This window comes from Hyaena hyaena, unplaced genomic scaffold (assembly GCF_003009895.1).
Source record: "Hyaena hyaena isolate Hyena2069 unplaced genomic scaffold, ASM300989v1 scaffold_219, whole genome shotgun sequence".
NCBI classification, from domain to species: domain Eukaryota; kingdom Metazoa; phylum Chordata; class Mammalia; order Carnivora; family Hyaenidae; genus Hyaena; species Hyaena hyaena.
In genome coordinates this window covers 555,992-577,685 of record NW_024080850.1, presented here as the reverse complement: position 1 = coordinate 577,685, position 21,694 = coordinate 555,992, and the positions used below count along the sequence as shown (strand labels likewise).

At 58.3% G+C, this 21,694-nt stretch overlaps 1 protein-coding gene across 2 annotated transcripts; it reads left to right on the top strand.

Annotated features, from left to right (window-relative positions):
• Positions 1 to 186: 186 nt before the first annotated feature.
• TBX1 (T-box transcription factor 1) lies at positions 187 to 20,773 on the top strand. 2 transcript variants are annotated; one of them, XM_039242919.1, is made up of 8 exons: positions 187 to 391; positions 1,748 to 2,117; positions 4,113 to 4,214; positions 5,061 to 5,232; positions 5,824 to 5,979; positions 6,579 to 6,646; positions 6,731 to 6,831; positions 20,718 to 20,773. In XM_039242919.1, the coding sequence occupies exons 1-8, from the start codon at positions 208 to 210 to the stop codon at positions 20,720 to 20,722; spliced, it is 1,158 nt and encodes a 385-aa protein (XP_039098850.1). In that variant the 5' UTR covers positions 187 to 207; the 3' UTR covers positions 20,723 to 20,773. The 2 variants fall into 2 exon arrangements, with proteins under 2 accessions (XP_039098850.1, XP_039098849.1); XM_039242918.1 differs by lacking the exon at positions 20,718 to 20,773 and adding an exon at positions 7,203 to 8,175.
• The last annotated feature ends 921 nt before the right edge of the window (positions 20,774 to 21,694 follow it).

The window sequence follows — 21,694 nt, the reverse complement described above, 5'->3', positions numbered from 1 at the left end:
CACTCCCAGGGCGCTCCACCCATCTGGGCCCCTCGGCTGCCACCGGCCCAGAGTGGGGGGCCGTGACGCCATAATCCCTTGGGCCCAGGGCTGGAGGCTGTGAGTGGCACCGCAGGCCCCCGCCCCCGGGTCCCGTGGGCTGGGCCGGCCTCGGTGCGGCTGGGTGCACGCAGTCGGAGGCGGCGCCGGCCAGGCCGCCGGGCGCCTATGGACGCGCGGAGCCCGCTGTCTCCCCGGGCCAGCGCGTTCAGCATCGCCTCTCTGGTTGCAGCAGAGGCCGTAGAGCGCAAGGCTCGCCTGGGCCCCCGGTCCTCCGACCAGGCGAAGCTTCGCCGGCTGCTGGGATCCCCGGCCGGGATGCACTTCAGCACCGTCACCAGGGATATGGAAGGTGAGCCTCCCCGCTGTGTCCACAGGGACCCGCCGGCCGACCCCCTGCCACAGCTGCCTTGGGGCCCTAGCAAATAGTGTGGGCAGGACCCTGGCACAGAGAGGGTGGAGGGAGCTCTGGCGGGGTGGGCTCCAGGCTTCCAGTGACTCTGGAGTAGAGAGGAAGGGCAGGCATCCTGCCCAAAGCCTGTGCACCCTCCAGCCTGGGAATCCAGCTGCAGAGACCCACAAGGAGCTAGGCACCGGCCCTGAACAGGACTGGTGGAAACCAGAAAGGACAGGATTGAGAAGGACCGGGGAAAGGGGGCAGAGGTAGCCAGAGGTGGCCGCAAGCTGGGAGAGGTGGAGGGAAGTTGGCAGGAGAGGAGAGTGCCGTAGAGTCTGGGAACCCAGGCAAATGAGAGACAGAGAAACAGAGAGAGAGAGAGAGAGAGAGAGAGACGAGAGTGACAGAGAGGGAGAGAGGTGAGCGCAGCCAGGAGGAAAAGAAATTGAGAAGAGAAAAAAACACAAACACCCAGAAAGGAAGGTAGGAAAAGTGAGAAAGATGAAAAAGAAGTAAAGAGAGCGAGAACGAAAAAGAAGAAAGTGAAGGGAATTTTAAGACGAAAAATAAAGGCATCAAAAAAGGGAAAAGCTAGAGAAAACCTCCAGTTTTTATTTTGTTTTTAAAAAAAGAGGAAAACCCCCTGAATAACAGGAAAAGACCTAGAGAAAGAAGAGGCAAAAGGCAGACTGGGAAGAAAAACGAAGTGATGAAAAATGAAGTGGAAAGAAAGGAGAGGGACAGGACTGGAAAAAGAAAGGCAGAAAAATGACACAGAAATAAAGAGAAACGAAAGAGATAGTGGAAGAAGGAAAGAGGATTAGGAGGGAAATTTCAACGAGGAACACAAAGGTAAAGAAATAACAAATTGGAAAAAGAGCCTGGAGAGAGAAAGGAGAAATGCAACGCGGGAGGGCGGCAGAGCGAGGGGCGGCGGGCGGCCCGGCGCTCTGGGGAGCCGGTCCGGGCGGTCGGGGGGCCCGGGCCGAGCGAGCCGCGGCGGGCGGGCTGGGGGCCGGGGAGGGGGGAAGGAGCGGGGGAGGGGCGAGGAACGGGGGAGGGGAGGGAGGCCATTGTCTCGGCGCTTGAGGGGGGGGGCGTGGGGCGGGGCGGGGCGGGGCGCCTCCTCGGGGCCGGCCCGCGGTGTAGGGCGGCGCGGCCCCGGGCGCAGCTCAGCGCCCGCCACTCGGCCCGGGGCGCGGGGCAGCGCTCACCTCGGCGGCGGGGGCGGCGGCGGCGGCCCGCGGGTCATGATCTCCGCCGTGTCCAGCCCGTGGCTCACGCAGCTCTCGCACTTCTGCGACGTTGCAGCCTTCACGGCCAGCAGCCTGAGCAGCCTGGGGGCCGCGGGGGGCTTCCCGGGCGCCGCGTCGCCGGGCGCCGACCCGTACGGCCCGCGCGAGCCCCCGCCGCCGCCGCGCTACGACCCGTGCGCCGCCGCCGCCGCCCCCGGCGCCCCGGGCCCGCCGCCGCACGCCTATCCGTTCGCGCCGGCCGCTGGGGCCGCCACCAGCGCCGCCGCCGAGCCCGAGGGCCCCGCGGCCAGCTGCGCGGCCGCCGCCAAGGCGCCGGTGAAGAAGAACGCGAAGGTGGCCAGCGTGAGCGTGCAGCTGGAGATGAAGGCGCTGTGGGACGAGTTCAATCAGCTGGGCACCGAGATGATCGTCACCAAGGCCGGCAGGTCAGGGTGCCCCCCCCCCTTGCCCGCGACCCTCCCCACGTGGCGCGGGTCTCGGGCAGCGCGCCTCGGTCTGATCCACGCGAGTGGGGTCGAGAAGCGGGGTGGGGGGCGCGGCCCCGCCACCTGCGGGCCCCTCTAGGCGCGAGCCGGCTCTTCGCTCTCTGCGGTCCCGGCTCCAGCGACAGCCGCCTGACGCGCCGAGCGGGGCCGGAGGGGACGGCGCGGGCAGCCTCGGAAGGCTGGTGGAGAGAAGCCCGGCGGACCGGCTTGCCCCAAGGCGCCCGCGGCCGGAAGCCTGGGCCGGCTCGGAACACACGGAGCTAGGGGTTAGGCAGCCGCCCCTGAGCGGCCTCGCCAGCCAGCCGGCTCCCAGTGGATCCCACCTCAAAGGAAATTCACGTCTTTAGTTCCCCAGTTCAATCTATACGGGTTAGGTAAAGAGGGAGCAGTTGGGCAACTGTCTGGAAAATTTTAAGGGAAAGTTAAGACCCTTAAAAACAATATGCTCTCTTCCGTGAAGGTTGTTACCCAGTTTTTTTCCGGCCTAAATTTCGGGTGATTGTGGGGCCTGGCGGTTGCTGCTGGGGCTGCCGCCTTCCAATTGGCCTGTATTTGTTTTAAGGGCCCAGAGAGAAGGGGAACAAGTTTTGCGATGCAACCGATTTGACCAGCAGACAAAGGCGGGTGCCGGGCTGTGTCTAATGTACACACGGAGACACCAGCTCTGCGTCCGCACAGCCAAGGGGAACTCAGGGCCTGTTTGCAGAGCCTTCTCGTGGTTTCTGTTTCCCTGCCACGGCTGTCCTCCCTAGGGATCCTGGGGCCTGTGCTCAGCTTCAGTTCTGCAGGTCTTCTCCAGGCTCTCCTTACTGTCCCCTGAGGACGCACCCCAGCCTCTAGGCCAGTCCAGTGCAGCAAGGGCCTTGGTGGTGGCCAGGCTTCACCCCAGAAGCCAGCATTCCGCGGCACCCACCAGCCTGCAAAAGTGGGGGTGGCAGGTCTGACCAGGAGGGCCGGCTCCGTGGCATCTGTTTTTTGCCCACTGCCTACAGGGAGGTGCCTATGAAGCAAAGCCGTAGGAAGGGCAGGTGGGAGCCAAACCTCATGCTGTCCTCCAGGGCCCAGTGGTTGGCACTGCTGTGCTCTCAGGACAGGGCCAGCCCCCGGCTGGCGGGCCCAACCAGGAGCTGCAGAATGTCCTTTCAAGAGCCTAGATGGGTCATAGAGTCGGAGTCTGGGGGAGGGGAGAGTTAGGGGACATGAGAGCATAAGCCAAGGTCTCCCAGAGTAGCTGCGTCTGTCCGGGGCCAATAGTGGGGTGTGTGTGGCGGCGGGGAATTTGTGTGTATCCCTGAGGAAGATGGAGAGACTCCAGCATCGGGCTGGAGACGGGGCCTAAAAGTTGGGCCTGTGGGCTCTGAGGCCTCAGCCTCACTGGAGGGATCGGGCAGCAGCCCCACAGACCCAGCCGAAAGGGCAACTGGGACTCCTGGGAACCACATAAGAGTCCCCTGGTTTCATTTTGTTCGAGCCGGGAGTTTACATCGGTCGCTTAGATGGAGCTGGGGGAAGCTCTCTGGAGGGCTGAGAATCTCTGGGACCACATCTTAGGAGTCTTGCTGATCCGGTGCTGCCGGCTGAGGCTAGCTCTGGACTGAACAGCCGAGAATTAGCAAATGCTAGGCTGTCTCTACGCAGGCAAATGTGGCAGAAGAAGCCATAGACCAGGGCTGGTGTGTGGAGGCTCAGCTGTAGTGTTTAATGAACCACTTCGGGGTTTTGAAAAAGGGAGCAGGGGACTACTCTGCCCCTCTACTTGCCCTTGGCTGAGCATGGGCCTAGTTGGGTTAGAGTAGCTGAGTGAGAGGAGAGGAGATGGAGGGGCCAGGCCGATGAACGCAGCAGCCGGCAGGAAGCCGCCTGTCCTGGGTCGGTCAAGGTGGGGCAGCCCTGCCCTCCGCCACCTGAGGTGACCGGAGGCCTCGCCGCCCCCAGGCGCATGTTCCCCACGTTTCAAGTGAAGCTCTTCGGCATGGACCCCATGGCCGACTACATGCTCCTCATGGACTTCGTTCCAGTGGACGACAAGCGCTACCGGTGAGCGCCCAGCAGAACCAGGGCGGGTGCCCTGGGAAGCGGCTGGTCCCTGCTTGGTGATGCCTCTGAGGGCAGCCCACAAGGACGTTTGTGACTGGGAGTCCCAGGCACCTGCACCGCAGGCGCCACCGTCCCCTGTGACCTGCTCCCTCCCCAACCCTGTCAGACCCCAGACCCACACACCCCACCCCTAGCGCTTCTCCCCTCGGGAGTCGCACAGGCTGGGCCCCTCCGCCAGCTCTAAGCCCGAGACAGCTCCCACGCCCCTGGGCCAGCTTGGCCCGAGGCAGGCAGGCCCCTTGCACACAGGCCCCCTGCCTTTCTTCATGCCTCCTTCTCCCACGAGGTGAGCGTGGGCACCTTGTCCCCTTCCCCCATCCCCCGGGAACGCTGGGAGCCAGCAGGAAAGGTGGGGTGGCCGGGAGAGATTATGCTGGGCGGGCCTCTCTGCCCGGACAATTAACAGCAATTAATAAAGAGAACGTGGTCCGCCCTGCGCCTGAGGCCTCCGGCGCTACCAAATCCGGGCTCCCGCCACGCAGGCGACACCGGAGGCGGCGGTGGGGAGGCCCGGAGCAGGCAGACCCGCGTGCAGCGAATTGTGGCGCCCGGAGCCCAGCCTCCTCCCTTGGGGCCTGGCTTCCTGCTGTCTTGTGTACTGGGACTGGAGGGAGTTTTCCGTTTTCTTCCCAATTCCCCTCGGAAAAGCTCCCAGTCTGTGTGGTAGCCGAAGGCTCGAGCTCACCGATGATAGGAAAACTCATTAGAGGCACTTTTGGGGTTCACTCGTCAAGGCCCTCTCTGCTCACTCTCCATGGCATGACCCCTGTTCTGGTGTTGCCCCAGGTACGCCTTCCACAGCTCCTCCTGGCTAGTGGCCGGGAAGGCGGACCCTGCCACACCAGGCCGTGTACACTACCACCCCGACTCGCCTGCCAAGGGTGCGCAGTGGATGAAGCAAATTGTGTCCTTCGATAAGCTCAAGCTGACCAACAACCTGCTGGACGACAACGGCCATGTGAGCAATCTTCCCACATCCCCAGGCTACCCGGGGCAGGCCCTCCGGAGTCCCTGTTGACCAGAGCTAGAGGCCGAGCTTGGGCTGTGAATGAAGGACAGGCTGAGGAGAGTGGGCCCCTCCGGCCAGGGGCTCAGGGTCTGGTGGCTCTCGGGCCTGGGAGAGGCTGTCTGTCACCTTGCTTCCCTCACTCCATTCTGGCTCTTTTGCTGGAGTTTTTGTTTTTGTTTTTTGTTTTTTAACTGGGAAGGATGGGGTGTGGGGGGAGCGGCAGAAGGCTTTGTAGAATCCAGGCGGATGATGCCGCTTTCCTGCTGGGCTAAGCATTGGCCTGCAGCCGCCTACCACTGCCTGTTGTAGGCCTGAAGTAGTTCTGACGGACCTACGGAAAAAGAATCTAAACCCTGATCTTTTGCCATTTGGGGGGGTCTTCCCTGGTGGTCCCCATTTAGTTGACTGCAGTCTCCGCTTGAGCCCCACGGCTGGACCTCATTTCGGAAGTTAAGGGCTTTGACCAAGTTCAGAGAAATTTGCTGCTTCTATGGACCTTTGCCCATTTCCTAGTTCCAAACTTGCCACCTTGTCTTCCAGATTATTCTCAACTCCATGCACAGATACCAGCCCCGCTTCCACGTTGTCTATGTGGACCCACGCAAAGATAGTGAGAAATACGCTGAGGAGAACTTTAAAACCTTTGTGTTTGAGGAGACTCGCTTCACTGCGGTCACTGCTTACCAGAACCATCGGGTGAGACCCTGGGGATGTGCAAATTCAATACTTCTGGGTTGCACTGTGCAGTTGCTGCCTGAGGGAAAGAGGTCTGGACCCAAAGGCTGTGGGTCCTGGTGGAACACAACACGATGGAGTCCCACCCTCAAAGGCCTCCTCCCCTCTGCGGCAGGCCAGCCCAGACTCCTATCAGGTTGACCTCTCCAGCGGCAACTGTCAGTGCGGCCTGAAAGTTTGTTTTCCAAACCATTCCGGAAACTCCCCATCAGGGGCCTGATCCACGGTTTATCCAAATTCCTAGGGCATCCCCCTCCCCTACTGTGGGGTGGGCGGTGGAGGTGACTACATTCCCAACTCAGCCAGGGGCACTGGGTCTCCATCCCAATCACTTGGGGCCACAAAGGGGATCCTTAGCGAGAAAGGAAGCTCCCCCTTTGGCAGAAGAAAGGCACAACTCTCAGTGTGGGAGAGTAAATGTGGGAGGGTTATTGTCCCAGAAGAGTAAAGGGGCTCTTATTGTGGGAGCCCCTTCTAACGCTACACTACCCTGGTGCTCCAGGCCCCAGCGCTGGGGCTCCAGCCACTGGCTCAATGCTCGCTCCCCCAACCCTCCGCAGATCACGCAGCTCAAGATAGCCAGCAACCCTTTCGCCAAAGGCTTTCGAGACTGCGATCCGGAGGACTGGTGAGTGTCCAATGAAGGGATCGCTACAGTTCGGGGAGACCAGCGGGACGCTCCCCTGACTCGCTGCCCCTCTCCCTCCCGCAGGCCCCGGAACCACCGGCCCGGCGCGCTGCCGCTTATGAGCGCCTTCGCTCGCTCGCGGAACCCGGTGGCCTCCCCCACGCAGCCCAACGGCGCAGAGAAAGGTAGGGCCGGGGTCGTGGGATCGGGGCCGCGGCCCCGCGCGCGCCCCGCCCCGGGCAGGCGGCCGAGCCTGGCCTCGCCTGCGCCCCAGGGGCGCTCGCGGCCTTCGCGCCGGTTGCACAACGGCCGTGGCGGCGGGCAAGCGCTCACTCGCCCGCCCGGCCCGACGGCTGCGCCCCGCCCGCCCCGCCTGCAGTCGGTGGAGGGGCGCGGGCCCCCGGGGAGGCCCCGGGTCTCCGGCAGGTTCGGCGAGAAGGGGCCGGGAGCGTCCGAGCGCGGGCTTGTGCCCCCTCCCCGCCAGGACCGGTGGGGCGCTCGCGGGTCTCCTCTGCCGTCCCGAGCCGCCGCGCTTACCCCTCGGCCCTCCCCGCAGAAGCGGCCGAGGCTCGGCGAGAATTCGAGCGCGACGCGGGTGGACCGGCAGTGCTCGGGGACCCGGCGCACCCGCCGCAGCTGCTGGCACGGGTGCTGAGCCCAGCGCTGCCCGGGGCCGGCGGCGCCGGCGGCCTCGTCCCGCTGCCGGGTGCGCCCGGAGGCCGGCCCAGCCCTCCGCACCCCGAGCTGCGCCTGGAGGCGCCCGGCGCGTCGGAGCCGCTGCACCATCACCCCTATAAGTACCCGGCTGCCGCTTACGACCATTACCTCGGGCCCAAGAGCCGACCGGCGCCCTACCCCCTGCCAGGCCTGCGCGGCCACGGCTACCACCCGCACACACACGCGCACCCGCACCACCATCACCCAGCCGTGAGCCCAGCCGCCGCAGCTGCCGCCGCCGCCGCCGCCGCTGCAGCCGCCGCCGCCAACATGTACTCGTCGGCCGGGGCAGCGCCGCCCGGCTCCTACGACTACTGCCCCAGATAATGCGGGCGCCCGCTGGCCGCTCCCCGCCCGGGGTCCCCGCACAGCCCTGAGGGCCGTCGGGGTTCCCGTCCACCCAGCCCCAAGGGCCTTCCAAGAACACGTTCCCCCAAGCCCCGGGGGCCAGTGCGGGTCTCCCCTTCCCTAGCCTCGAAGCCGTCTGGGTCCTCCACTCTCCAACCCCGACAGCTGTCGAAGTATATGGTTCCCCAGTCCCGGGAGCCACCGCGGGTCCCTCCCCAGCCCCGAGGGCCACGGGGTCCGCGCCCGCCAGTGCCAAAGCGCCCGGTCAGCGGCGGAAGGAAGTGATATTTATTGTTCTCCGCGAGACCGCGTCGCCCCCCTCGCCCCTCCCCGGCCCGGCCGGCAGTTGCAGTGTAGACGACCCGAGAGCCCGTCTGCAGGCGGTGTAGATACGTGTAGATATTTGTAGATACTGTAGATACTGCGCCGGCGCCGACTTGATAAAGGTTTCGCCTCTTTTGGAAGCTGCCTGCGTGTCCATTTATTTGCGTCCAGTTAGATCGCACGGGGGATGTCGGGGAGAGGGAGTCCAGTCGATTCGGGGACTTCGGGGTCTCCCCAGCTCCAATCCCCACAGGCCGCTGCGAAGCGGGAGTCCCTACAGTGCCCTCCCAGCACCTTCTCCCGGCTGGTTTCCAGAGCCTCTTCTCGGCCACGCCCCTCTCCGTCCTCTCCCCGCCCCCTCTGCTGTGGCCCCAACTGGGTTCGCTCCCAGGGTCTCCTCCCGGCTCTGCCAGCCAGCTCCCCGCCCCCACTGCCGCCTTGCAGCTTCATCCCACCCGCCCCCAGGCTGAAAGTACCGGGGCTCAGCCTCAGCCCCAGGTGTGCACAGGGTCTTTTTACTTCATTCTGGCCGGCAGTTGTCCCTCCTCTAGGATTTAGGCAGGCACTCCTGGCCTGTTTTCAGGACCGGTGCCTGTCCTGGGTGCTTTTCCACGGAAGCTGGAAATAACCATCACGACAGGACACTGCCATTTGGGGGCTGGGAAGGGGAGAAGCTCTGACTCTGATCATCGAAAGACAAAAACAGGCAGTTCTGCTGTTCTAGCATTTCCCCTGGCTGGACCTAGCCCAGACCCGTGTTTTCCCCTGTTTATTGACTTTGTTCCCTGTGAATGTCCCCACGGAGTGACCTGGACAGGGGGTACAATGACAGTGGTCATGAGTCATCTTGAAACCTGTCTGTGAAGCATTTTTCCCAGGCCAGGTGGTGAGGGACCTCTCCCCATTAACTCAACACCAGGGATGGGGCCAGAGGAACCCTTTGATCCCTCCCTTCCTGAGTCCAGGCAGGAAAAGCTGACAACCGGTCAACGTCAAGGCTGCTAACTTGGACACACGATGGACGGGAAATGCAAGTGGCTGAGGTTCTATCCCCCTTCTGTGTCTGTCCCAGTATGTTTGTGGCAATTGCTGCAAGCTGGTGCCACCTCTCCCTGGCACAGCCAGTAATTTCCCAGTGTCCCTCCTAGACTGGATGGTTTCTTCCCGATGTGTTCACCCTGATGGTGTGACGTGGTTGACATCTTAGCAGTTGGACAGCAGAAAGTGTTTCCGTGAGCCAGGTCTACAAAGGGTGACCAAGGCTGCTGAGGAATGAGCTCTGGAGCCCAGATCCCCCAAAGCTTCAAAGGTCATCTAGTGCCAGGGTGTGAAGACGCAGCCGGTGATTTAGTGGGCTCTGTGGACACAGCTTCATGGACTCCTAAGGGCGGCTCTGGACACCCATCCCTGATGGACACCCTGCTACCACCTGCTGCACACCTCCCGCTGGGTGAGCAACATGCACCGCTGAGCTCCCCACTCATGCAGCCTGTTGGTGCCACAGATGCGCCCTGCATCCCTTCTCGTCCTGGAAGGCCCGCAGGAGTGATGGGCTGTGCCCGCCAGGGCTAGCCTCTCCTGCATGTGCTGGACACCCCTCCAGGGCCTACTGTGATCCTGAGGCCGCGCTCTTCCTCTGCCCACTTTCAACACTCAGGCTGTGGTGAGTGGCAGGGGCTGAGAACCACAGTTGGAGAGAGCTCCACCTTGGTCTCATTTAAAGCTAAAATGAGAAGACGCTCCCTTCTGAACCAATGATGGTGCGGCTGTTTGCAGCTGAGAGGTTGCAGCTGAGCATACGGGTCTCCGGTGTGCAGCCTGCCAGCCTCCTGCATGTGGACCTGCTCCCGTGATCATCACCCACTCAAGGCAGAGCGCTGCACCGCTGTCCGACATGCTGGCTGCTAGCCACAGTGGGCCACTTACATGTTAACAAAAACAGAATAAAATGAAACATTCGGTTCCTCGCTGGCTGCATTCCAAGTGCTGAACAGCACATGTGCCGCAGGTCAGCTCGCTGGACACTGCAGAGGAGGGCTGCCCTGCGCTGGGGAAACAGCCCCCCACAGGCATGGTTTTCTACCCTCTGCCCCCGCAGATGAGTTTGCCCGGCTTAAGAACTTCTCACAAAGGGGATCACGAAGCAGGGCGCCGGCTGCTCCGTGGTGTGGCAGGGCTGGCCCACGCTGCCACCCACCCGTCAGTTCTTCCCGCTCACCAGTGTCCAGTCTCCTATCAAGGGCACTCGGTTGCTTTAGGATGATGGATGCTGTGGTGCCCAGCACTGCAGGCGAGGCTGTTCCTCCGGGCAGTCCTGTGTCATGTAGGCCATACACCACCTCAGCAGATTGCTGTCACCCACCTTCCATCCTGGGAAGGGGGTGAGGGAAGGGTGGCCCGGGTCCCCCAGCTTCTGCTGGGGGCTGCTCATTTCAGAGCCCCTCTTGGTCACTCATTCCTGAAACAAGTGCCTGGTGAGCACCAACAGCGCTGTCAGCACTGCCTGCTGTGTGAGACTGACACTCCCATGGGCAGCTACCCCAGACAGTCCCTGGCTTCCCTGTGAAGCCACTGTCCTGGCAGCTTCTGTGTCCCTTGCTTTGGGCTCCTCTTGGAGCACACCTGGCCTACCCCTTCCATGAGCTGATGTGCTGCCCTGTGTGGGTCTCAGGTCCCATCTGACCTGCTTCCTCATGTGCTTGTGCCTCAGTGTCTTCCTCTGGGTTCCCCAGTTGGCCCAGAGGTCCTGTTCTGCTCCCTTCACTTGTCTCCAAGTATCCAACTGCCAACTCAGGAGGACAAGAACTTGGATTAGAAAGGACCTCAGAAGTTTGGTCCAGGGACCCCAGACTCCCCAACCCTTGAAAAACAATGGACATGTGATGGATGAAACAGGTAAACTCTTGACTAAGTTGAGGAGGGGTGGGGCCTGTCCACTGCCCTCTTTGCTCCTTTGGGTCCCACATAAGGGGTCTAGGGGATCCAAGACCCTGGGGTGTGGTGTGACAACACCCTCAGCAGCCCAGCTCACTGTTTTTAGAGGAGAAAGACCAGGGGTGCTGGGTGGCTCAGTTGGTTGAGCATCCAGCTCTTGATTTCAGCTCAAGTCATGGTCCAAGTGGGCTCTATGCTGAGTGTAGAGCCTGCTTGGGATTCTCTCTCTCTCTCTCTCTCTCTCTCTGTGTCTCTCCCCAGCCCCCTCCCCTCTTTCTCCTTTTCTCTCTCTCTGCCTAAAATAAATAGAGAAAATGAAATGAAATAAAAAATAAAGGAGGAAGACCAGACCATAGCTACAGATAGGGCCTGCTGTCCTGCTTTCCTCCAGTGCTGGAGCCTCTGTTTTTGACATAAACCTTCCAGATCCCAGGAAGGCTGGAGATGTGTGTGGAATACCCCAATATAAATTACTGGCATTTTTACAGGACTTACCAAGTGCCAGGCACTCTGGCAAGCTCTATGGTTGCCACCTCCTCTCATCTAGGTATTCCAAGAGCCCAATTCACGAGCACTCTAACAACCCCACAGCCCAGCCCACAGGGTCTCATCCACAGGCTCTGGATGGTGCAGGGTCCCTCTGGAATGGGACCGCGCCCCTGTACTACCACTAAGTATAGCTGGACAGCATTAGGTACCTTTATAGGGACAAAGAGAAAGTGCCCCAAGCAAGCACGTCAGTGAGCCATAGGGCACAAGCAGATGTGGACACAGGTCTATGATGACAAACAACCTGAAGGGGCTGGTTACACAGGGAAGCATTTGGGGTGCAGAGGCAGTACACAGAGGTTCTGGTGTGGGTGGGGGGGGGGTCTGGCGTGGATGGGGGCGTCTGGCATGGCAGAGGAAGAGAAAGCCTGGTTGTGGGGCTTCAGCCGCCACTTCCCTCTGGCTGAGGAAGTCCAAAGAGTGTGTGGGACTTGTATTGCGACGGTTGGGTGAATGGGAGGCACTGATCTCCGGGTGTGCTGCAGATCAAAGCGCGTGAGCACTAGAGAATTCCACGGGGCCACAGCTGCCAGGGGCAGAGCCAGCAGAGCCAGTAGAGGGAGGGGTGGGGGCCCAAGGAGCTTCTTCTAGGACAAAAGGAATGATTCCAGTGGCCCAACCTGGAGCTGGGTGCCAGGGAGAGCACACCTCCCAGGTTCCATAGCCTCTGTGCCTCAGTTTCCTCTTAATGCTGGGGTGCTGACCCATGCCCTGTGGGAGTGGTATGAATGGTGAAGGCCCATGCGAGCAGTGGGGACCTCCTCTCCTCCTCTGTGGGTTCCGATGAGGCTGTGCGGTTTCATAGGTGCCGGGGGACAGGACCGGGCATCTATTTGGGCACATCTGATGCCTCCGCACAAATCTGATCCCCACTGCCTCCTTCCCAATCTCCCTCACCCCCACAGCCGCCTCTGTATTGTGACATGCGCACTGCTGGGGAGCAGGCCAGGGGACATGGCCCCACAGCCCAGTGGCGGCACCCAGCCCTGGGAGCGGAGGATGGGACTATTTCCTGGTCTACCCCACACTGTATTGAAAAAAACACACAAATCTTGCCTTTGATTCAATTCCCTTCCCTGCTTGTCGTACTACTTCAAACCAGATGGGTTCACAAGATGAACCTTTGGAGTCTCTGCGCCTCTATTTAACTGCTGCCAGGTCTGTGTGTGGGGAAGAGCAGAACCAAAGGTATTCTATGAAAAGCAGCCCACATGGGGGAGAAGCTTAGGTTTTAATAGCAGTAATTAAGTTATCTTCTTAATTATAAAGAGGAATGGTATTGCTGACATCCTTTATCTATCAGCTTTCAATTGCATAAAGTAAGTACTTAATCCTCTGTTTCCAGCGGCCGCCACCCATGTCTTCCCCCCTCCGCTCACAGAGCAGCCTGGCCCAGCTCTTGCTGCGGAGACCCACGCTGGGGACACATGAGGGTCCAGGCCCACCACTCTTGCTCGCACCACCAAGGAGAAGGCCTTCCGATCACACAGTGACTCCCTTAGACTGAAACACATCCTGACTTCAGAGATGCTGAAGTTTTCAGTCTAAGGGAGTCACAGTCTGATCTGAAAGCCTTCTGGTGGGCCTTACAGTTGCTGGGGGTCTGGACTTGAGTGACATTTTTTCAGTCACATACTTATGACTTTTTGGGCCAAGGCCTGAAGCAGCTCTGAGTGCTGTATGTCACGCCACTGGGAAGACAGCAAAGACCCACCCTGGGAGACTGGGTCCTGGGCTCCAGTCCCTAAGCCCTTCCCACAAGTGGCCTTGGCCTTCCAGGATGGATGCCCCTGTCCCTCCCCCCATGCACCTGTCTTCCCAGCCCCCTCCATCTGTGACCCCATCTCTGAACCTACCTTTCATCTCAAAACATGCTTTCTAGATTCTTCTCCAGGATGGCTTCTTTTGGGACCTCATCTCACAGTGAAGGTGGTAATGGCAGTCAGGGCCACTGGAGGCCAGGTTAAGGAAGAGGCCATAGCTCTTGGGCTCCCCGAGGCTGCTCGGCTGCATGTGGCTGCAGCTTGCATCTTTTTCCATTGGGTAGTGCCTGCGCTGGAGGACACAGCAGGCTCTTCATTGCAGAGCTGCCCTCTCCGAGTCCTCCCTTGTGGTAAGGTAGACTTGAGTCACTGGCTGGGATCCAGGCCCCTCCCTGTGTCCGCTAAGGCTGCCCGGCAGGGCCAGCCCCCGCGTGGTCTGCAGGTGGGGCTCAGAGCTGCAGGAAGGCCGGCTGCAGTGCATTCTCTGCCACTCGTCTACACAGGGCACTGGTAGGTCGGGGCTTCCAACGCGGTAGTGGGGACTGGGAGCGTGCGTGTGTGGTGATGGGCTGTGACAGAATATGGAAGCAGCAACTCCCATGCAAAGAATCCATCTTTTGTAAAGTCTTCAAAGAACTAAGAAAAACAAGAGGTTTAATTAAGATGCCACTGGCCAGCTGGGTCCTTGTTCTGGGCGAGACTGCAGGGCACAGAGCTGCAGAGACCGGGGGCTGCCAGGCTATGTGCCTGGCCCGAGGGCATCTTGTCTAAGGTGGGGGGTGGGCTGCAGAGAGCTGCCAGCTGCCAGCTGTATGCCACCCATACACACGTTTCCCACACACCTGCCACCCGGCAACCCAGCTCTGTGAGTGAGCAGGCATTCTGGCATTTGTGGGCATCCCCACAGCGGGGGCTGAAGAGAGGCCACTGGCCCCAAGTGTGCCTGCTGTCATCTCCACCAGGCAGGGCTGGGCAGCGCTGCTGGGCAGCAAGGGGGCAGTGGGCCTCATTTTCCCCAGCGCCCCATGGAGGCTTCTATAGTGGGCCCTTCTTACAATGCTAGGTGTTTCTGGGGATGTCTCACCTCAGCACTGATGATCAAGCCCTTCTGCCTTCTGGGTGGACGGCCAGAAGGGTCCATTAGAGGCGGGGCCCAAGGCCACAGTCAGCACCCTCTTCCGGAGACCTGGACTCCCAGAAGCTACTGCAGGGCTGTTCCCAGAGCCGCAGCTGCCTCTGGGCTCTTCACTTGCCACTGTCATTTCTCTGCCACTTACCAATCCTGCCCCTGGAACAGGTGGGCTGCTGATGGGAGAGGACAGGTCTCAGGTGGGCCAGGACACATGAGGGGGCCGAGCCGCCTGGTGTGTGCTGGTGGGGCCATTTGGCTCCTGAAAGCCTGTCCTCCGCCCACCCGCCCCGCCCCGGCCACTGCACACTGCCACTTGGTTTCCCTCCCGTTTCCAGCTACTTCCCATGCATGTGTCTCATCCCCGTGAGGTTTAAGTTTCCAGAAGACAGAGATCATATTACGCATACACGTGGGAAATAATTTATGATGAATTAAAAATTTGGATTAAACCACAGCAAGAGACCCCTTTGTGCCCCCTAAGGATGGCTGTTATGAAAACATCACACGCACACACACAACACACACGCACAGAGTTCCACGAGGGGCTTGAACCCAGGAACCATGAGCTCATGACCTGAGTTGAAGTAGGATGCTTAACCAACAGATGCCCCAAATGTATATTTTTTATGTATATTTACATGTATTGAACACTTAAGGAAACCCTGGATTATCCATAATCTACAAAAGTTACCCTGTTCACCTTGGATTGACCAAGTCCTAACCTGTCTCTAAACCAGTGGTTTTTAATGTGCAAATTTTATCCTACAGGGGCATTGGGCAATGTCTGGGGACACTTTTGACGGCCATACTGGGTGGGTGGAGGCCAGGTATGCTGTTCAGCACCCAGTGGTGCATAGGACGGCCCCAACACAGAATCGCTGGACCCAAATGTCACAGAGTCTAGACCAGCTAACAGCCACAGCCCCAAGTAGTTTGAACCCCACATCCTGCCTGGCAATTAGCTGGACGCAGCCAGACGATCAAGCACCCCTCCTACTGGGAGCCACTCTCCTGGTGCTACCTCCCCGGGCTGAGTCCACCCCAGGCACTCTCCATAAGCTTCACTGATGCCCAGAGACCCAGACTCATCCATGAGGCAGGCTGTCCAGCCCCCAGCCTGAGCAGTGGGTCCTGGATGCTGGGGGGCTGGTGACAGCCCTGGGTGTGTGTTTGGGAACTTTTGTTACGGTTATCACAACCATCTCCTAAAGAGAGCGAATGTTACTGAATGTAAGTTTCCTTCATTGTGGCCCTTGTTTGAAATTTCCAAACTAGAAAAAAAAAATCAATGGTTCAATAAATTCTCAAGATTTATAAACTGTATATTGTATAATAAAGAATTCTCACTATAGCATACCCTAACTCGGTTGATATATCAAAACATGTCAGATATACAGATATAACAGAGTAAAATTTCCCCGACATTTATACATTGGTTGCAAATGCATTAAAAACACTTGTAAATATTTAACAAAAGTGACAAGCCTAACATATAGATCTGAAAATGTCTTAATATCTTAGGAAAGATACACACACATGATATAAGATTCACGAAAGCTGGTGTTAAAAGCACTGAACTATGTTTAGTTTCTTTGGATTGTTTTTTATTCTTTCTTTAAAATTTTTTTAAAAAAATTATTTCTGAGAGAGAGAGAGAGAGAGAGACAGTATGAGCAGGGGAGAGTCAGAGAGAGAGGGTGACACAGAATCTGAAACAGGCTCCCGGCTCTGAGCTAGCTGTCAGCATAACAGCCCAATGTGGGGCTCAAACCCACCAACCGTGCGATCATGACCTGGGCCGAAGTCAGACGCTTAACCGACTGAGCCACCCAGGCGCCCCAGGATTGTTTCTTATTCTTCCTTAGGTGTGTTCTCAGCAACCCCAGGGCTCAGACTACTCACTGGGTCAGCAGGCTGCTCGGCTCCAGGCTCGGGCACCCTGGAGGGGCTGGTGCTGTCACTGATTGGGGCTGGCCTACCCTGGCCTGTTCTATAGCAAAACTTCTCCATAGGTTGAGGAACTCTTAATGATAGCCTTGCCCTTCACATTTATTTTCAGCTTCTCTCCCTGAGATGAAGGAGTCTTTGGTTTCATGCGGATGGGAGGTCCAGATCTGCTGCCCATTTATTTGGAGACATAGACTGGTGTGTTGGGATGTGTAATCTTCTTCATGAGCATTTCATCACACCCTGCAGGGTGGCGTGAGGGGTGTCCCCCATGCATGGCTGGGGTACTCCCACCTGGTGATGGCAGGAGGCCCAGGTCCTGTCCTGGGCTCCTTCCCCCAAGTCTTCGGGTCTCGGTTGTCTATGCTCACTCTCTCTTGCTACCCAAAGAGAAACAAGGACAAGCCTTATTTTGTAAAGGATGAAAACATTTTGGCTTTTCTCCCTCATGAGGCGGGGTCTTGTGTCCCCTCTCTAATACCAGGGCTGGGCAAAGAAGGCTCCTGCTGGTTTGCTGGATGAGCTTTTGGAGGCCCCATGTAAGAAGTCTGACTCCCCTGAGACCACTGGGCTGAGAGGCCATGCAGAGGCGTTCACGTTGACGGTGTCCTCTGCGCTCAGTCCTCCCCAGGCTCTACCGCCCCGCTGAGCCCTTCCCAAATTCCTGGCCCCTGAATTCCATGTGCACAGATGGCTGCTGGACACTGCTGAGTTTGGGCTGGTTTATTAATGCAGTGATAGATAACTGCAACAGGATGAGACCAAATGACTTGATTTTTTTTTTTAACATTCTACAGCCTTTTTTTTTAATGTTTATTTTTGAGAGAGAAAGTGCACATGCACAAGCTGGGGAGGGGCAGAGAGAAGAGAGGAAGACACAGCATCCAAAGCAGGTTCCCAGCCCTGCGCTGTCAGCACAGAGCCCCATGCGGGGCTCTACCCTACGAACTGCGAGATCATGACCTGAGCCAAAGTCGGACGCTCAACTGACTGGGCCACCCAGGGGCCCCATAACATTCCACATCTTAAAAAACAATAAAAATATAACATCTTGCCTCAGTCCCTTTGGGCTGCTATGGCTTATAAACAGCAGAACTTCATTTCTCACAGTTGAGGAGGCTAGAAGTCCATGATCAACGCAGATCCAGTGTGTGGTGAGAGCCCACTTCCTGTGTCCTCGCATGGCAGAAGGGCGGAGGGATCTCTCTGGGCATCTCTTTCATAAGGCACTAATCCTGTTCACAAGGGTTCCACCCCATGACCTAAGCACCTCCTGTTGCCATCACCTGGAGGGGTAGGTTTCAGCCTAGGAACTTGGAGGGGGACACAGACATTCAAACTATAGCAGTGCGCAGACACACTTGGCTTACTGAACTATTACGATACTCTTCTGATCTACTTCAGTTAACTTTTCTTGTGTGAGTGTCAGTGAGAATTCTTGGCCTAACACAATCTCATCAGTTTGAACAGATGACCGTTAACTGTCTGCTTGATGCCTGATGCATCCCAGGCCCGTGTGGGAGGCCCCTTGGCCTCTAGTACTGCTCTTGGCACCATTGACCACATCCAGGCTTTGTGGATTGATTCCCCACATAGGATTGATTCCCCACATCCGCCCTGCGCCACAGAAGCTGTTCTTTAAAGAATGTTTGAGGGCCAACAAACATGAATACTTTTGGCTCTGTGGGCCAGAGGTCCCAGACACTGCTGCCCAAAGGTGTCTGTCAATGACACACAGGGTGTACTTTCCTGACCCTGCTCCAAGATCCGAGAGCCCAAGTAGAGTGTGGGGTGTGCAGGTAGAATGGCTCTAGGCACACCCTCCTGGCAGGGATGGAGGCAGAATCATTTCATTTAAAGACCATGAGCACCCTTTTTTCAGTTTAGCACACGATATAGGTATGCCATACTTACTATGGTAGGTGGCTCTGTCTCCCACTCAGTGTGTCTTCCTGCATGGATTCCCTCAGTGTGGTTTTGGAACTTCCTTTGTGGAACTGACAATCCTATACATGGTGGGCTTGTTTCCTGGTGGGTTGTGTGTATGTCTGCCCTACTCAACAGCAGCCACCTGGCCCTTGGCATCTTGCACATCTCTGTCTGGCCCAGGTGCTTCCTTCCTGCCTGGCTCCTAAGGGCGTTGCCAGACAAGCCGGTGAGCTTGCCTGGGGAAGCTGAGTCTAGGCAGGGCACATGTGAAATCGGAGGGCGGCAGTGCCGCAGGAGGGGGGTGGGCTGGACGCGGGGCAGCTGCGCTGCTGGAGCTTCAGGGTGCAACGGGGGGCAGTGGCTCGCCTGCACCGAAGCACAGGTGCACGGCACGCTCAGCTTTAAGGTTTTCGTCTGTGCCAGCACGTCTTTGACACCAGGCTTTCCCGTGAAGTTATAGCTAGTTGAGTATCAAGCGTTTCTAAAGAACCCCCTGAAGGAATGTTTTTTCTTTGTGCAAACAGTCCTTTTGTGCAGAGGGTGTTCTGTGGCTTCTTGGCACAGACGCAGGTGGGTAACACCTGACTGAACATCACTCACCCAGGAGCGCAAAGACACGCACTGCACGTCAGCACAAAGCCAGACCGCCGAGCGAGTGCGGCGAGGCCCCTGTGGACACTGGACCACAGCAAACCCTCCCTCGGGTACTCCCGTGTCTGAGTGCCTCGTCCTGTTCTCTGGGGCTCACTGCCCCCCACCAGACATGGAGGCTGGCTTGCGTACTTCCAAAGCACATGGCTGTCTGCTGTTACCCCACCTATGAAACTCAGGGAGCATGAAAAGCTGATGAAGTCTCAATGACCGACTGTGGGCCATACCCCTGGTCCTTGCCAGGTCTGCTGGGAGCTTCCTGCTTGTCCGAGAGGACCCAGCCTGCGGTGGGTGCTGGGTAAGCATTGCCCACCTGCTGCGTGGGAATGGCTGTGGATTCCCCTTGCAGGGTTACCACAGGTCTGGAGGAGGATCTGCAGAAGGTTCCTGAGGCAGGCTCTCACCAGATGCACATGCCAGGCCACCCACTCGCCTGAGCTGGCTGGCCTCGATGGCACAGCTGCCTTTCAGGGCAGGTGGCCTAGAGGTGGGACACGTGGCAGTCCCCGCCATCCCCTGGATCAGAGGCGCCTTCTGCCTTGGAGGTGGTGGCAGGGGATGCTTTGACTCCGCAGAACATTCAGGTCACACCCGGGGTCATGAAAGTCATGGCACAGAATACCCCAAGGCCATTCCTGCTGGTTGTGAAGGAGCCTCGGGCCTCAGGCGGCTAGCACAAAGCTGTGGATTCTGCTAACAACCAGGAGGGCTGGAAGGGGTGCCTGGCCCACTGATACCTAATTATAGCCTGTGAGGCTCCAACCAGAGGCCCCAGCTACACTGTGCCCACACTCCTGATCTATGGAAGTTCTGCCAATAAGGACAGGACAGTAGAATGCATGGACCAGAGGGGCACCTGGGTGGCTCAGTGGTTAAGTGTCCGACTCTTGATTTCAGCTCAGGTCATGATCTCATGGTTTCATGAGTTTGAACCCCGTGCTGCTAGTGCTGGCGAGACTGCTTGGGATTTTCAATCCCTCCCTCTTTCTCTGCCCCTCCGGCACTTGCACTGTCTCTCTCTCAAAATAAATAAGGAAAACTTAAAAAAAAAAAAAAAAGGAACACATTGACCAGAGCCAGAACCGCACACAAGAAACGTCCCAAATGAGTTTTCTCAGCTGTGAGCAGCCTCTCCTCTGAGAGTATTAATGAGGACCAGTGAGCCTCTCTCAGTGGCTGGGTTGGGCTGGAAGAGGTCTTGCTGTGTGTGAGGGTGCCTGAGCGATGCTTGGCTAGTGAATCTCCCCCTCTTCACCTGGGGAGCCTCAGGTCTCTGCCTGGCTGCATTTCCTGTCCCTGGGTACCCGTGCCATGGCCTTCCTCATCTTCCTGGATGATAATGTTGATGTCGGTGGTCCAGAATCACCAGTTTGGACACTGTGGACTGTGCTAAATCAAAGTGAGCTCCGAATGAAACAGTGCTTAAGTGTCCTGAAAAATGCTGCTTGGTTAACAGTGAAAGTAGCCAGGTAAGGCACTTTGGAAACGGGGAGAAAATCACAGGGATGATTTCACAGAGCCACCCAGGTGCCACAGACAGACATGGCTGGGTGTGCGGAGGTGCTGCTGGGCCAGGGAGGGTCTTGCTGAAAGCATCTGACATGAAGGCACACAGGCATGGCCCGGCCCCCAGGGTACCAGGGGGACAGGCAGACACGGCCTGTCAGCAAATGTGGCTGTGCGGGCCTGCAGGCGGGTGACAGGGAGGGAATAGGGCTTCCCACATGGCCTGAGGTGAAGGCCAGGAGCCCAAGCCCTGCTCTCATTCGTCTAATAGGTTGAGGAACACCACTGGTAACTGTACTCTCAAGGACCGGTTTATTGACCCACACGAGGCATGTGGAAACATCTTTATGGAAAAGCAGGCCTTTTGTACTGTGGTAAAATGGAAAGTGGAGGAAACTCTGCCACAGGGTGTGAGAAGCCTCCAGTGGGCCTCTGCCCGAGGCCATGCCCAGATCAGCCTTTGCGAGGTGTCACCCCAAGGGTACCTTATGCAGACACCCTATGCGGCCTGGGGGAGATCTGGGGCTGGGCTGGGCCTTGGCAGACTGAGGCTTCCACCCATGCCCAGTTCCTCAGGGTCCACCCAGGCTCCTCTTCATGGCTGGTGGGACTGCACCCTAGTGACACACCACAGTTTGTGTCTCTGTCCCTTCATCTGTCAATACATTTGGGTTGTTTCTAGTTTGGGGCTGTTATGAATAAAGCTGCGATGATCATCCATGCAAAGAAAAAAAGCCATTCCCAGAACATTAAGGGCCCTAAGTTAACATCAAGGGACTGGCCACAAGAGTGCATGCGTCCTTCTGGTGGAGCACAGCCTTGGATCCACAGGGGATCCTCCTCGTCAAGCACCTGCCTGTCATTGCAGAAGAGCCGCAGGGACGGCGTTGTGCCCACTCTGCAGCCCACCCTGGGATGGTCAGGGAGATGAGCTTGAGCCCTTCCAGCAAGGGGGGCTCATAGCTGTTGGAAGACAGCAGCGCTCCTGCACACCTGGGTCCCGTGGCGCAGCCAGGCCCTGACACCAGGCCGGGTCTGAGGAGGGCCAGGACAAGGACCATCTGGGACTCTGCAAACGTGAAGCATCCTCCCCAGGCTGGGTGTCAGAGCGGGGCTCCTGTTTCTTATGATGCTGCAGGTAGTTTGAGACTAGTCGGGTCTGTGTTGATTTCCTAACATCCTCAGATCCTGTTGTACAAAACCTCAGGCTCTACGGTGGGCAGAGAGGGGGACTGTGCTGGTTCAGAC